General features: G+C 42.7%; 1 protein-coding gene across 1 annotated transcript in view; it reads right to left on the reverse strand.

Annotated features, from left to right (window-relative positions):
- The window catches only part of CACNA1B (calcium voltage-gated channel subunit alpha1 B), a 276187-nt gene that overhangs the window by 199569 nt on the left and 59745 nt on the right, over positions 1-16873 (reverse strand). The window contains exon 6 of the mRNA XM_004390689.1: positions 15952-16142. Coding sequence (XP_004390746.1) covers positions 15952-16142 — 191 coding nt within the window. The remainder of the gene's footprint in view (positions 1-15951; positions 16143-16873) is intronic.

Below are 16873 nucleotides of genomic sequence, written 5' to 3' on the forward strand. Positions count from 1 at the left end.
ACAGATACATAGACCAACAGAACAGAACTGAGAATCCAGACTTAAATTCATCTACCTATGAGCAGCTGATATTTGACAAAGGCCCAAAGTCCGTTAAATGGGGAAAAGACAGTCTCTTTAACAAATGGTGCTGGCATAACTGGATATCCATCTGCAAAAACTGAAACAAGACCCACACCTCACGCCACGCACAAAAACTAACTCAAAATAGATCAGAGACCTAAATATAAAATCTAAAACAGTAAAGATCATGGAAGAAAAAATAGGGACAACGCTAGGAGCCCGAATACATGGCATAAACAATATACAAATCATAAGTAAGAATGCTCAAACACCAGAAGAGAAACTAGATAACTGGGAACTCCTAAAAATCAAACACTTACGCTCATCAAAAGACTTCAAAAGACAACCTACAGACTGGGAAAAAATTTTTGGCTACAACAAATCTGATCAGTATCTAACCTCTAAAATCTACAAGATACTGTAAAATCTCAACAACAAAAAGACAGATAACCCAATTAAAAACTGGGCAAAGGATATGACCAGGTACTTCACCAAAGAAGACATTCTGGCAGCTAACAGATACATGAGGAAATGCTCACTATCATTAACCATTAAAGAAATGCAAATCAAAACTACAGTGAGATACTTTCTCACCCCAACAGGGCTAGCATTATTCAAAAAAAAAAACACAAAATAATAAATGTTGGAGAGGTTGTGGAGAGACTGGAGCACTGGTGCAAATGTAAAATGGTACAACCACTTTGGAAATTGATTTGGTGCTTCCTCATAAAGCTAAAAATAGAAGTACCATATATCCAGCAATCCCACTCCTTGGAATATATCCTAGAGAAATAAGAGCCATCACAAGAATAGATATATGCGCACCCATGTTCACTGCAGCACGGTTCACGATAGCAAAGAGACGGAAACAATCTAGGTGCCCATCAATGGACGAATGGGTAAACAAATTATGGTATATTCACACAATGGAATACTACACAATGATAAAGAATAACGATGAAGCCATGAAACATCTTATAATATGGATGGATCTGGAAGGCATTATGTTGTTGTTGTTTTGTTAGGTGCTATCGAGTCAGTTCCTAACATAGTGACCCTGTGCACCACAGAACGAAAACTGCCCAGTCCCGTGCCATGCTCACTGTCGTTATGATTGAGCCCATCGTTGCAGCAACTGTGTCAATCCATCTTGTTGAGGGTCTTCCTCTTTTTTGCTGATCCTACTTTACCAAGCATGATGTCCTTCTCCAGGGACTGATCCCTCCTGACAACATATCCAAAGTATGTAAGATATAATCTCGCCATCCTTCCTTCTGAGGAGCACTATGGTTGTACTTACTCCAAGACAGATTTGTTCATTCTTTTGGCAGTCCATGGTATATTCAATATTCTTTGCCAACACCACAATTCAAAGGCGTCAATTCCTCTTCGGTCTTTCTTGTTCATTGTCCAGCTTTTGCATGCATATGAGGGATTGAAAACAGTATAGCTTGAGTCAAGTGCCTCTTAGTCTTCAAGGTGACATCTCTGCTTTTCAACACTTTAAAGAGGTCTTTTGCAGCAGATTTGCCCAATGCAATATGTCGTTTGATTTCTTGACTGCTGCTTCCGTGGGTGTTGATTGTGGATCCAAGTAAAATGAAATCCTTGACAACTTCAATCTTGTCTCCGTTTATCATGATGTTGCTTATTTGTCCAGTTGTGAGGATTTTTGTTTTATGTTGAAGTATAATCCATACTGAAGGCTGTGGTCTTTGGTCTTCATTAGTAAGTGCTTCTAGTTCTCTTCACTTTCAGCAAGCAAAGTTGTGTCATCTGCATATCGCAGGTTGTTGATGAGTCTTCCTCTAATCCTGATGCCTCTTCTTCTTCACATAGTCCAGCTTCTCGGATTATTTGCTCAGCATAAAGATTGAATAGGTATGGTGAAAGGATGCAAGCCTGACGCACACCTTTCCTTACTTTAAACCACACAGTATCCCCTTGTTCTGTCAGATCAACTGCCTCTTGAGCTGTGTACAGGTTCCTCATGAGCACAATTAAGTGTTCTGGAATTCTCATGCTTTGCAATGTTATCCATAATTTGTTATGATCCACACATGCAAATGCCTTTGCACAGTCAATAAAACACAGGTAAACATCTTTCTGGTATTCTCTGCTTTCAGCCAGGATCCATCTGACATTAGCAATAATATCCCTGGTTCCACGTCCTCTTCTGAATCTGGCTGGAATTTCTGGCAGTTCCCTGTAAATATACTGCTGCAGCTCCTTTTGAATGATCTTTAGCAAAATTTTACTTGCGTGTGATATTAATGATATTGTTCGATAATTTCCACATTCATTTGGATCACCTTTCTTTGAAATAGGCATAAATATGGATCTCTTCCAGACAGTGGGCCAGGTAGCTGTCTTCCAAATTTCTTGGCATAGACGAGTGAGCCCTTCCAGTGCTGCATCCATTTGTTGAAACATCTCAATTGATATTCCATCGATTCCTGGAGCCCTGTTTTCCACCGATGCCTTCAGTGCAGCTTGGACTTCTTGCTTCAGTACCATCAGTTCCTGATCATATGCTACTTCTTGAAATGGTTGAGTGAAATTAGTAACAAAAGGACAAATATTGTAGAAGACCACTATTATAAGAAATCAAGGAAAGGTTTAAACACAGAAGAAAATATTCCTCGAGGTTATGAGGGTGGGGAGGGAGAGAGAGGGGTACTCACTAACTAGATAGTAGATAAGAATTATCTTAGGTGAAGGGAAGGACAACACACACTACAGGGGAAGTCAGCACAACTGGACTAAACCAAAGCTAAGAAGTTTCCTGAACACAACCAAATACTTAGAGGTACGAAGTAGTAGGAGTGGGGTTCTGGGGAGCATGGTTTCAGGGTACATCTAGGTCAATTGGCTTAACAAAGTTTTTTAAGAAAATGTTCTGCATCCCCTTTTGGTGAGTGGCATCTGGGTCTTAAAATCTAGCGAGCAGCCATCTAAGATGCATCAATTGGTCCCAACCCACTTGGAGCAAAGGAGAATGAAGAACGCCAAAGACACAAAGAAAATATTAGCCCAAGAGACAGAAAGGGCCATATAAACCAAAGACTCCATCAGCCTGAGACCAGAAGAACTAGATGGTGCCCAGCTACCACCAATGATTGCCCTGACAGGGAACACAACAGAGAATCCCTGACACAGCAGGAGAAAAGTGGGGTGCAGGACTTAAATTCTAGTAAAAAGACCAGACTTAATGGTCTGACTGAAACTGGAGGGACCCCGTAAGACATGGCCCCCAGACTTTCTGTTAGCCCAGAAGTGAAGCCATTCCCATAGCCAACTCTTCAGACATAGATTAGACTGGACTATAAGACATAAAAGGATACTCATGAAGAGAGTGCTTCTTAGCAGAAATAGATACATGAGACTAAATGAGCAGCTCCTGTCTGGAGGCGAGATGAGAAGGCAAAAAGAGACAGGAACTGCTTGAATGGACATGGGTAAGCCAGGATGGAAAGGAGGAGTGTGCTGTCACAGCATAGGGAGAGCAACTATGGTCACAAAACAATGTGTGTATAAATTTTTGTATAAGAAACTAACTTGAACTGTAAACTTTCACTTAAAGCACAATAAAATTAATTAATTAATTTGAAAAAAAAAATTCAATCCATCAGAGAATTGAGGTCACTCAGCAAACCACTGCTCCAAAAACCAGAGATAACAGGCAGATACAGAAAAAACTGGTTTACCAGAGGAGAAACCACAGCTGGAGCCAGCATCAGTTAGGGATGTTTAAAGGGTAATTGACTAAGTGCTGGAGACTGAGCTCTGACTAGCTTGAGAAGTAGAAACTCCTAGAGGTCTAGCCTTAGGGAAGCCCCCATGCTTTCTTTAGTTTTATTTCCAGGGGGCTCCACCAGATTCTCACTGTGAAGACGGGAGAAAAATCCCCTCAAGATTCCAGCAGGGAAGGGGAAAGGTAATTATTTTTAAATAGTGCTCTGTTCTCCTTAACAACGGCCTTCTTTCAAGTGAAATTATGTTATTAAAACCTAATGACATGGGAGAGGGAAATACCCAGCTCCAGTCCCCTGTAGCCTTCCTGCCTCACCTAAGAGGTGGGGAAAAAAAGAAGAAACTGAAAAGCAGTTATGAAGATCTCAGCCTGGGGCACAGGCTCATTGAAACACTGAGACCTAATTAAAGGCTCACAGAATGCTTCCCTTCCCTCCACATCTTATCATCATATTAATAAGTCTCCTGTATAATAGCAGAGCATTACAGCTGAAGAGAACTGCAAGGCTCAGACCTTATTTAAGGAGTCTCTAGGGAAACCCAAAATCAACAGAGGAGTCAAAAACAAGGACACCAGAGGAATTTTAGCCTCTGACACTTACCACTAAAACAGTAAACACAACCTAACTCCTAGCCAGATAAACATAAACTCCTAGCCCTCATCTTCTTCTTCTATTTACCTTGGTTCCTTTTACCTGATACATCATGTGCAGCTTTCAGCAAAAAATCATAAATCATGCTAAAAGCAAAAACTACAGTCTGAAAAGACAGGGCAAGCATCATAACCAGACTCCAATATAGTGGAGATTTTGGTATTAACGAATCAGGAATTTAAAATAACTATGATTAGTATTCTAAGAACTCTTATGGAAAAAATGTACAAGAACAGATGGATAATGTGAGCAGAGAAATGGAAACTCTATGAAGGAATAAAAAAGAAATGATAAAAATAAAAAATATTGTCACAGAAATGAAGAATGGCTTTGATGGGCTCATCAGTAGACTGGACATAGCCCAGGAAAGAATCGGTGAGCTTGAAGATATATCAATAAAAACATTCCAAACTGAAAATCAAAGAGAAAAAAGAATGGAAACAAAACAGAATAGAATACCCAAGTACTACAGGACAATTACAAAAGAAGGTAAGGTTTATACATTTCACCCAAACTGGTAAAATGATACTAGTAGAGTGGGATGGGATAAAAACCAGCACCAGTCCATTGCTGCTGACTCAGTTCTGACTCATAGTGACCCTGTAAAACAGAATAGAACAGCCCCATAGGGTTTCTAAGGCTGTAATCTTTACGGAAGCAGATTGCCACATCTTTCTCCCTGAGTTGGATAGTTATGTATATATAATGTAATGTCCGCAGCAACCACTAAAAAATCTACACAAAGAGATAGCACTAAAAACACCAGATAAATAAAAATGGAATTCTAAAAAAATGTTAAAGTAAACAGAAGGAAAGCAGGAAAAAGAAAACAGAGAAACAAGCAAACAAAAAAACAGTAAACAAAAACAAAACAAAACACTTGAGCTCCAACATATCAATCACTCAATGACGTCAAGTAGATTCCAATTCATAGCAACCCTATTGGACAGAGTAGAACTGTCCCATAGGGTTTCCAAGGCTGTAATCTTTATGGAAGCAGACTGCCACTTCTTTCTCCTACAGATCAGCTGGTGGGTTTGAACCACCAACCTTTCCGTTAGCAGTCGAACAATTAACCACTGTGCCACCAGGGCTCCTTTAACATATGAACAAGTATATTAAAATGTAAATGGTCTATATACAACAATTAAAAGACAGAATTGGCAGAGTAGATTACAAAGCATATATGCTGTCTACAAGAAACTCACTTCAAATATAGCAATATAGGCAGGTTGAAAATAAAAATATGGGAAAAAAGCATATCATGCAAACATTAATTAAAAGAAAACAGAGAAGCTATATTAATAATAAAGTAGACTTTAGAGCAAAGAAAATCACCAGAAACAGAGAGCAACATTACACGATGATAAAAGAGTCAAACCACCAAGAAGGCATACCAATCCTAAACGTGTATGCACCACACAACAGAGTTGCAAATATGTGAAGCAAAAACTGACAGAACTGAAAGGGGAAATAGACAAAACCACAATTATAGTGGGAGACTTCAACACTCTTCTCTCAATAACTGATAGAACAACTGGACAAAAAAATCAGCAAGGGCATAGAGGAACTCAATAACACCATCAACCAACATGATCTAATCCACATTTATAGAACACTCCACCTAACAGCAGCAGTATACATATTCTTTTCAAGTGTCCACAGAACATATACCAAGATAGACCATATCCAGGGCCATAAAATAAACCTCAACATATTTAAAAGAACTGAAATCATGCAGAGTATGTTCTCCAACCACAATGGAATCAAATGAAATCAATAATAGAATGATAATAGGAAACTCTACAAACATTTAGAAACTAAACAACACACTTGTAAATAATCCATGGATCAAAAAGGAAGTCTCAAGGAAAATAAAAAATACATGGAACTCAATTAAACTGAAAACGCAACTTCACATTGATTGGTTATTAAATATTGAACCAGCATTGCATTCCTGGAATAAAACCCCATATAGTCATGTGTATATATACACATATATATAATTCTCTTTGCTAATTTTTTTGTTAAAGGTTTTTGCACCTATATTTATGACGGCTTTTGTTCTGTAGTTTTCTTTCTTTTTTTTTTGTACTGTCTTTATCTGGCTTTGGTATCACGGTAATACTAGCTTCAAAAAGTGAATTGGGAAGTATTCCCTCCTCTTCTTTTCCTGGAAGAGGTTGTATAGAAATGGTGGTAATTTTTCTTTAAATGTTTGGTAGAATTCTGCAGTAAAACCAGTTGGGCATGGAGATTTCTTCATGGGAATTTTTATTAATAACAACTTCTTTGAGATATAGTTGACATATCATAAAATCCACCCTTTTAAAATGTAATCCTCCACCATATTAACAGACTAAAGATGAAAAATCGCATGATCATATCAATGCAGAAAAACCATTTGACAAAATTCAACATCCAATCATAATAAGAACTCTCAGAAACATAGAGGACTGCCTTAACTTGATAAAGAGCATCTAGCAAAAAAACCTCCAACTAACATTATACTTTTCCCTTAAGATCGGGAACAGGCAAGTATATCTGCTCTCACCACTCTTATTCAACACAATGCTGGAAATTCTAGCCAGTGCAATAAGGCAAGAAAATAAATTAAAGCATACATATTGGAAAGGAAGAAATAAACTGTCCCCATTTGCAGATGACATGACTGTCTATACAGAAAATTCCAAGTAATCTACAAAAAAATCTGTTGGAACTAATAAGTAAGTTCAACAAGATCACAGGATACAAGATAAGCATACAAAAATCAATTGTATTCCTACATACTAGCAACGAATACATTGACACCAAATTAAAAATCAATATTATTTACAATAGTTCAAAAAAAGAGAAAAATTTAGGTGTAAAACTAGCAAAACATGTACACAATTTCTATGCTGAAAACTATAAAACACTACTGAAAGAAATCAAAAAAGATCTACATAAATGAAGAGACATACCGCCTACTCTGTCTTATAGAGTCTCTAAGAGTCAGAATCAACTCAATGGCACACAACAACAAGGAGCCCTAGTGGCGCAGCGGTTAAGAACTCAGCCACTAACTGAAAGGTCAGTAGTTCGAACCCACCAGCCACTCCACTGGAGAAAGATGTGGCAATCTGCTTCCATAGACATTACAGGCTTGGAAATTCTATGGGCTGTTCTCTCTGTCCTATAGGGTCACTGTGAGTTGGAAAAGACTGGACAGCAACAGGTTTTGTTTTACTATGTTCATGGATTGGAAGACTCAGTGTAGTAACGATGTCAGTTCTCCCCAAACTGACATACAGGTTTTATGTTGTTGTTGTTATCAGGTGCATCAAGTTTGTTCCAATTCATAGTGACCCCGTGCACCACAGAACAAAACACTGCCCGGTCCTGTGCCATCCTCACAATCACTGTTATGCTTGAGCCGATTGTTGCAGCCACCGTGTCAATCCATCTAGTTGAGGGTCTTCCTCTTTTTCACTGACCCTGTACTCTACCAAGCATGATGTCCTTCTCCAGGGACTCGTCCATCCTGATAACATGTCCAAAGTAAGTGAGACAAAGTCTCCCCATCCTTGCTTCTAAAGAGCATTCTGGCTATACTTCTTCCAAGACAGGTTTGTTCATTCTTTTGGCAGTCCATGGTATATTCAATATTCTTCGCCAACACCATAATTCAAAGGCCTCTATTCTTCTTTAGTTTTCCTTATTCATTGTCCAGCTTTCACATGAGTATGAGGCGATTGAAAACACCATGGCTTCGGTCAGGTGCAACTTAGTCTTCACGGTGACATCTGTGCTTTTTAAAACTTTAACAAGGTCTTTTGCAGCAGATTTGCCCAGTGCAATGCGTGATTTGATTTCTTGACTGCTGCTTTCATGGGTGTTGATTGTGGATCCAAGTAAAATGAAATCCTTTACAACCTCAATCTTTTCTCCGTTTATCGTGATGTTGCTTATTGGCCCAGTTGTGAGGGTATTTATTTTCTTTATGTTGAGGTGTAAACCATACTGAAGGCTGTAGTCTTTGATCTTCATCAGTAATGCTTCAAGTCCTCTTCACTTTCAAGTTTTATGTAATTCCTATCAAAATCCCAGCAGGATTTTTCTTATAGATATCAATAAGATTACTCCAAAATTTATATGAAAGGCAAAGAAACTAGAATAGCTAAAAAAAAAAAAAAAAAACTTTAAAGAATAAAGTGGGAGGAATCAGTCTACCTGATTTCAACACTTATTTATATAGCTACAGTAATCAAGACTGTGTGAAACTGGCAAAGGGATAGACACATAGATAGACAACCCAAAAAACAGTCACACAATATGCCCAACTGACTTTTGGCAAAGGTGCAAAAGCAATTCAATGGAGGAAATACGGCCTTTCCAACAAATAGCACTGAAGCAACTGGACATCCATAGGCAAAAAAAAAAAAACAAAAAAAACCTAAACCTCACAATTTCTGCAAAAATTAACTCAAAATGGGTCATGGACTTACATGTAAAATGCAAAATGATAAAACTTCTAGGAGAAAACTTAGGAGAAAATCTTCAAAATTTTGGGTTAGGCAGAGTTCTTAGACTTGACACCAAAAAAAAGGAAAAACTGGTAAATTGAACTTCAACAAAATTTAAAATATGACCATGTGAAGAGGATGAAAAGACAAGCTATAAACTGGGAGAAAATATATGCAAACCACATATCCAACAAAGAACTAGTACCTAGAATATATAAAGAACTCTCAAAATGCAACAGTTTAAAAAAAAAAAAGATCCAAACAGAACATGGGCAAAAGATATAAAGAGACATTTCATCAAAGAAGAGATACAGATGGCAAATAAGCACATGAAAAGATGTTCAATACAGTTATCCATTAATGAAATGCAAATTAAAACCACAATGAGATATCACCACACACCTATCAGAATGGCTAAAATAAAAAAACAGTGACAACACCAAATACTGAAGGATATGGAGAAACTGGATCACTCATATAGGGCTGGGGGGAATGTAAACGATACAGCCACTCTGCGAAACAGCTTTAGCTTCTTAAAAAACTAAGCATGCAGCTACTGTACAACCCAGAAATTATACTCTTGTGTATTTATCCCAGAGAAATGAAAATTTATGTTCACACAAAAAAACTATACCCAAATGTGTATAGCAGCTTTATTCATAATATTTCAAAAACTGGAAACAACTCAGATGTCCTTCAACAGGTGAATGGGTAAACAAACTGTGGTACATCCATACCATGAACTACTACTCAGCAATAAAAAGCAATGAACTATTAATACATGCAACAAGCTGGATGAATCTACAGGGAATTAACCTGAGTGAAAAAAATCCAGTCAAAAAGGTAACATACCGTATAATTCCATCTTCATAAGATTTTTAAAAGGACAAAATTATAGAAATGGAGAACAAATTGGTGGGTACCAGAGATGATGGAGGGGCTAGGGATGGTAGGGAAGTGGTGTGGCTGTAAAGGGGAAACCCAAGGGATCCTTGTGGTGATGAAAATGTTCTGTGTCTTGACTGTGTCAATGTCGTTATCCTGGTTATGACATTGTACTGCAGCTTACAAGACGTTACCATTAGGAAACTGGGTAAAGGGTACAAGGGATTGTGCTAATTTATTTCTTAAAATTGCATGTGAATCTACAATTATCTCAAAATAAAAAGTTTAATTAAAAACAAAAATCCCATTTCCCTTGACTCCGTATCTCCCTGCAATTACTGTTTCCTGCTCTATTTACTTCATAGGGAAACTCCCTGGAAGCGGTGGTTACACTTGCTGCTGTCCTCATTTCTTTACTTCCTGTTCTCTGCAACCCACACATTTCAGGGTTATGTCCACATCACTATAACTGATCTTATCAATTTTACCAACAAACTTCATCTTGCCAAATGCAGTGATCAAGATTTCTCTTCTTAGCCTTAATAATGCTGGAGAATTTGTGGAGAGACTGGAACACTTACACACTATTGGTGGGAATGTAAAATGGTACAACCACTTTGGAAATCCATTTGATGCTTTCTTAAAAACCTAGAAATAGAAGTACCATACGATCCAGCTATCCTGCTCCTTGGAATATATCCTAGAGAAATAAGAGCTGTTACATGAATAGATACATGCACACCCATGTTCATTGCAGCACTGTTCACAATAGCAAAAAGATGGAAACAACCTAGGTGTCCATCAACAGACGAATGGATAAACAAATTGTGGTATATTCACACAATGGAATACTGCGCAACGATAAAGAACAGCAATGAAGCCGTGAAACATCGTATAACATGGAGGAAGCTGGAACTTATTATGAGTGAATTTAGTCAGTCACAGAAGGACAAATACTGTATAAGACCACTATTATAAGAACTCAAGAAAAGGTTTAAACACAGAAGAAAACATTCTTTGATGGTTACGAGGGTAGCAAGGGAGGGTGAAGGCTACTTACTAACTAGATAGTAGATAAGAATCATCTTAGGCAAAGGGAAGGACAGCACACACTACAGGAGAAGTCAGCACAACTGGACTAAACCAAAGCTAAGAAGTTTCCTGCATACAATCAAATACTTTGAGAGACAGAGTAGCAGGGGTAGGGGTCTGGGGACCATGCTTTCAAGGGACATCTAGGTTAATTGACATAACAAAGCTTATTAAGAAAATGTTCTGCATCCTTCTTTGGTGAGTGGCATCTGGGGTCTTAAAAGCTTGCAAGCGGCCGTCTAAGATGCATCAATTGGTCCCAACCACCTGGAGTAAAGCAGAATGAAGAACACCAAAGACACAAGGAAAGTATTAGCCCAGGAGACAGAAAGGGCCACATAAACCAGGGACTTCATGAGCCTGAGACCAGAAGAACTAGATGGTGTCTGGCTACCATGAATGACCGCCCTGACAGGGAACACAACAGACAGTCCCTGATGGACCAGCAGAAAGATGGGGTGCAGAACTCAAATTCTAGTAAGAAGACCAGACTTAATGGTCTGACTGAGACTGGAGGTACCCCGGAAAGCATGGATTCTCTATCAGCCCAGAACTAAAACAATTTCCGAGGCCAACTCTTCAGACAGGGATTGGACAGAACTATGGGACATAAAGTGATACTTGTGAGGAGTGTGCCTCTTAGCTCAAGTAGATACAAGAGACCAAAGGGGCAGCTTCTGTCCAGAGGTGAGATGGGAAGGCAGAGAGGGTTAGGAGTTGGTTGATTGGACATGGGGAATCAGGGGTGGAAAGGAGGAGTGTGCTGTCGCAGAATGGGGTGAGAAATTAGGGTCACGTAACAATGTATGTATACAATTTTGTATGGGAGACTAACTTGAAATGTAAACTTCATTTAGACTACAACAACTAAAAAAAAAAAAAGATTTCTTATCTTCCTTGACTCTCAGCAACATCTGACCCAGTCAAGCACTTTCTTGAGACTCTTTCTTTACTCTGCTTCCAAGACACCACACGCTCATGATGTTATTCCTCCCTCTGAAAGGCTCCATCTTAGTCTCTTTTGCTGACTCCTGATTTCTTACTAGGTCCCTGAATGTTGGAATCCCCCAGGGCTCAGTCTTTGGCTTTCTCTTCTCCATCTACACTCTTTACCTAGCTGAGCTCATCCTCTCCCATAATTTTAAACTTCAAATGTACACCCTTAGCCCTGCTGTCCTCTGAACTCCCTGTTCACACAGCGAACCACATACCCAACATCTCCACTTAGATGAAAATATTTACCTAAAACCATGCACCGCAAAAACAGAATTCTTAAGTGCCACCACCACCCACCAATGAAAGAAAACTAAGCAAATACCTTGCACCCAATTTTCCCCTTCTCAGTAAATAGCACCACCTCTCCCAGTGGCTCAAGTATCAAATCTCATGTCATCTCTGATTCTTCTTTCTCTGACACTGCACATCCAATCTATGAGCAAGTCTCATTTGCTCTGACTTCAAAATACAGCCTTTGCACTGATACATCTGAATACTATTTCCTCTCATCTTTATTAGTACAATAAACATAATAATATATCTATAATATGTCATAAACCAACACTATATTTACCTCCCACTGTCTCTTTAAACAATGTCAGTGGGGGTAATCCTTCCCACACCTCTGGATGCAAATTTGGACAGATGCGGGGGCTTTTCTGGTCACTCCTGGGTAATAGAAAGTTCTACAGTCACTTTAAGTTACGAACAGCATCTCAATCCAGTAATGAAAAGTGTCCAGTCCCAGCTGGTAATCAAAACCTCTAGCACGTTTTACACTGTGACCGTCTAGGCCCCTGAGCTGGCCTGCCACAGCTGGCCACTTCAACTGGAGAGGAAGGCGTGGTCCCTCTTTGCTTCTCCACGCCTAGCATTTTCCTCCTTCCTCAGCTTGCTAGTCTGACCCTAACAGTGTCAAACAAGGGAGGGAAAAGAAGGGGGCGGGGACAGTCAAGTTCTTCCTGGTGTGGCACTGCTGTGAGATAATCTCATGTCTGGCCTAATGTGAGTTCACTGCAGACTCACAAGGCACTTCCGTGGGTTCTTCAGCAGCCCCGTCTGGTTCGACCGACTTTGTAAGTTGCGGGTGAACCATTTCTCCTAAGTTGCGGGTGAACCATTTCTCCTCCAGTTGGAAAGTTGCCCCACAGCAGCCAGCTCTTCAGGAGTACATAGGCACAGGTGCTCTCTGCTGGACCCTCTGTTTGCCCCAGTCAGCTCTGCAGCTACAGCTGGCCCAGAGGGACACTCACACATATCCTTCCCTGGCCTCCAGCCTCGGGGGCGCTCTCGACCTCTCCCTGACACACTGCTACAGATCAACGGCTTCTGCCCCCTAGTCCTCAGGCCTGTGCCAGGTGCAATGCCTCTGGCCCTCCAAATTCAAGGAGGTAAATACATCCAAATGGGCCTGAAGATCTGAGGGGTGGGCCAGCCCTCTCTCCAAAGAATCCTCTTCAAAAATCCCTCCAGTCTCTAGCAATGCCCCCGGCTCTGCCCTTGGTGTAGATGAGTCTATCCGCCAGTTTTCATCCACCTGCTCTAGGCATCCAGCCTTCTGGCTTGGTGCCCAGCAGACTCTCTAGGGAGCATCCTGTGGCACCCATGTGCCTAGCTTCTTGGCCTCAGTCAGGCCTCACCTGCCCGCACCCCAGGCGAAGGGAATATCTTCTAACAGGTCACTTGCTGCTCCTTCACCCTCCTCTGTTTGTCTCCATCACACTTGCCATTGTTTGGACCCCTGTTTCTCAATATCGCTCCTCATTTTGAGGACTACAGTGAGCCTGGCCCAAACCATGGTATTTTCAATTGCCTCATATGCATGCGAAAGTGGACAATGAAAAAGCAAGACTGAAGAACTGACACATTCGAATTGTGGTGTTGGCGAAGAATATAAATATACCATGGACTGCCAGAAGAATGAACAAATCTGTCTTGGAGGAAGTACAGTCAGAATGATCCTTTGAAGCAAGGATGACAAGACTTCATTTCATGTACTTTAGACATGTTATCAGGAGGGACCAATCCCTAAAGAAAGACATTATGCTTGGTAAAGTAGAGGGTCAGCAAAAAAGAGGGAGACCCTCAATGAGATGGACTGACACAGTGGCTGCAACAATGGGCTCAAACATAGCAATGATTATGAGGAAGACACAGGACCGGGAAATGTTTTGTTCTGTTGTACAAAGGATTCCATTGAGTCGGAGATGATTCAACCTACCTAACAACAACAACCTGCCCCTCTGCACAGGACCATCTACAGAAAAGCCTTGCCCACATGGGTCCTGTGGAAGTCTGTGTTGAATGAAACCTCCATGGCCTCCCCGACTGGGGCCCTCCAGCCCCTGCCTAGGGGCACAGACACAGACAGGGCAGCCTGAGTTGCCTGCAGCCTTGCCCAACCCAGTGGACCCTGAGGGCTATGCAGACCTGGTCACGCAGACGCGTTCAAGTGGGGCTGGCAGGAATGTAGCCAGCTCGAAACTATTTTTAGGGTCCGTCTTTGTGAAACTGTTCCTTGATCTGCTGTGGGGAGAGAACAGCCAAGCTTTTCATCCCCGCCTTTGTCCCCAATCTCTGTTCTCTTGATCAGACAAAGCCTGTCACCAGACACGTCTCCCACTCCGAGGAAGGATTCTGGTTCAGTGGACCCTGAGCCAGCTGCTCCTTAACTCCTCATGTGCTGTTGACCTACTGGGGTGGCTCAGCTCCCTAGCATTTACCGAGACCCTGTGGGATGCCCAGCCATGGCCCACTGGGGGCCCATGAACCCATGGGGAAGGTGCAGGGCAGAGGCTCTGTCTTCCTTCCCCTCCAATCCACCATAAAGCCACCGTCACTCAGGGAACACAGAGGCAGGGAGAGAGGCACAGGGTCCCCAAGCCCCGCCCTCTGCATATTCCTGGACAGCCGCCAGGTGACAGCACCTTGAACTCCGGGCCACCAGCACAAGGGCAGAGCACATACTGGCTACCCAACACATGCTAGTCCACCAGCCACACCTTCCTGACAGACCTTCCTAAGATCCTGTTTACATGTACCTTCCTTCTCCTCCCAAAGCCCCAAGATACTCACTTAGTTGTCCTCATGCCCTGCAGCTCCCAGGACACTGGGTGGTAGAAGGCAGCAGGGGGAGGAGGGGCTTCATTAGAAAAAAGGAGACTGAGTCTTCTCAGGAGTCTATGGTGGGGTGGGAGATGAGCTACCAGGCACCTCCCCAAGGGTCTCATACTCAACTTCATCATGGCCATCTGTGGAAACTGGCCAGCATCCCAGTGAAACCGGGGGACCAGAGAGGACACAGACACAGACAGGCTGGTGTGAGGAGAGTCTTGCATGTCCTGGAGCTTTCCTGTGCCTTCACTCAGGGCAGCCCGGAATCCTGTGCCCATCCTCCCCAGGCACCTTGAGAACAAGGCCTAACAGCACACTGTGCCTGGACCGCACGCCAGAAGACCCATAGGGCTGCATGCCACCCACCAGCCTTAGGCCCCTGGGTAAGTCGATCAGTTTCTCCATATCTTGGTTTCATCATCTGTACAATGGGTTCTTAAGAGGATTGACCGGGTGGCCATGTACACAACACGTCACACAAGCCTGATGTGGAGCCAGCTGCTACTGTGTGTGCGCTGCTGTGGATGGTGCTATCTTCCTCAGGGCATTTTTCTGTCCTCCAAACCCCAGCCCTCAGCTTCACTTTCATCAGGGAGGCTGCCCCAGAGATGCCAGGAGGACGGAGGTCAAGAGCTGGAGTTGAGACTGACAGGGGTGGAGGGCTGCCAGGTCAGAGTGAGACCCCTGAGGCCAGGTCACTGAAGGAGAAGAATCAGGGACAGATGGCAGGTGGGGTAGATGGGAGACCCCGAGGTGGAGCCATTTGAAGAAAGGAGCCATGACTTTATCCTAGGATGAAGAACAGAGGCTGGGGCTGGACAAAGGAGGGGCCCTGAGGCAGCAGCCCTGTGCTCTAGGCCCATCCCAGCCAGCGCCCAGACACCACTCACATTGTAGAGGATGTCAGTCCAGCCCTCCATGGTGATGCACTGGAACACTGTCAGGACAGCAAACAAGATGTTGTCAAAGTTGGTGATGCCAAAGTTGGGCCCCGGCCAGTACTCCCGGCACTCCATGTCCTCCTCACACAACCGGGCCGGGGCCTCCTTGCCACAAGGGAAGTCTCCCACAGGCTCTGCATCTGTGAGGAAGAGAACCAAGCCCAGACTTGAGCACAGATGCTTTCCAAGCTCTCCAGTCCACGGTAGGCTGTGGACCTGCAGACTCACCGAGGCTGGCAAGAGCCAGGCACCAAGGAAAACTTTCTCACCACACCTCCTGTGTCTGCTCCAGCTCTCTCCTCCTGCCCAGAACCTGTCCCTGCACCTGAACTCTGGACCTGCCCTCCCAGGAGCTGTGGGACAACCTCTCCCTGTCCACTGGAACCTGCCCATCTTCATTCGAACATGCTCAGGATGTTTTCCTCTTAAAACCAAAAACAACACACTCCTGAGCCCCACTTCTTCCTGCCACTGCCACCATGATTTCTCCTCTCCCTCACTGCCTACCTGCCAGCCTGGTTCTCCTGGCCTACAGATGGGACTGTCACTTGAGACAGCAAGACCTTGGCCCGGCCCCAAGCTGGACTTGGCTGCTGGGCAGTGCAGGTGCTTGTCACCAGCACAACCCAGAGCCAACCTGACAGGTACCCAGAGGATCGCCTGGGGTCCCAGGCCTTACTGGGCTGCCCCCTCAGAGGGGTTCTGCTTCTACTGGCCCGCAGGCCTACATCGGGTGGAAAGGAGATACCAGGAAACCATGCCAACTTCCACACCAAGGTGGCAAGCAGCACCCTGCTCCCAAAATCTCATCAGAGGCGTAGAAAAAATATTTTGAAAACAGTACATCTATAACAACACATGGAAATCCCTC

This window comes from Trichechus manatus, unplaced genomic scaffold (genome assembly GCF_000243295.1).
Source record: "Trichechus manatus latirostris isolate Lorelei unplaced genomic scaffold, TriManLat1.0 scaffold00317, whole genome shotgun sequence".
Taxonomy (NCBI): domain Eukaryota; kingdom Metazoa; phylum Chordata; class Mammalia; order Sirenia; family Trichechidae; genus Trichechus; species Trichechus manatus.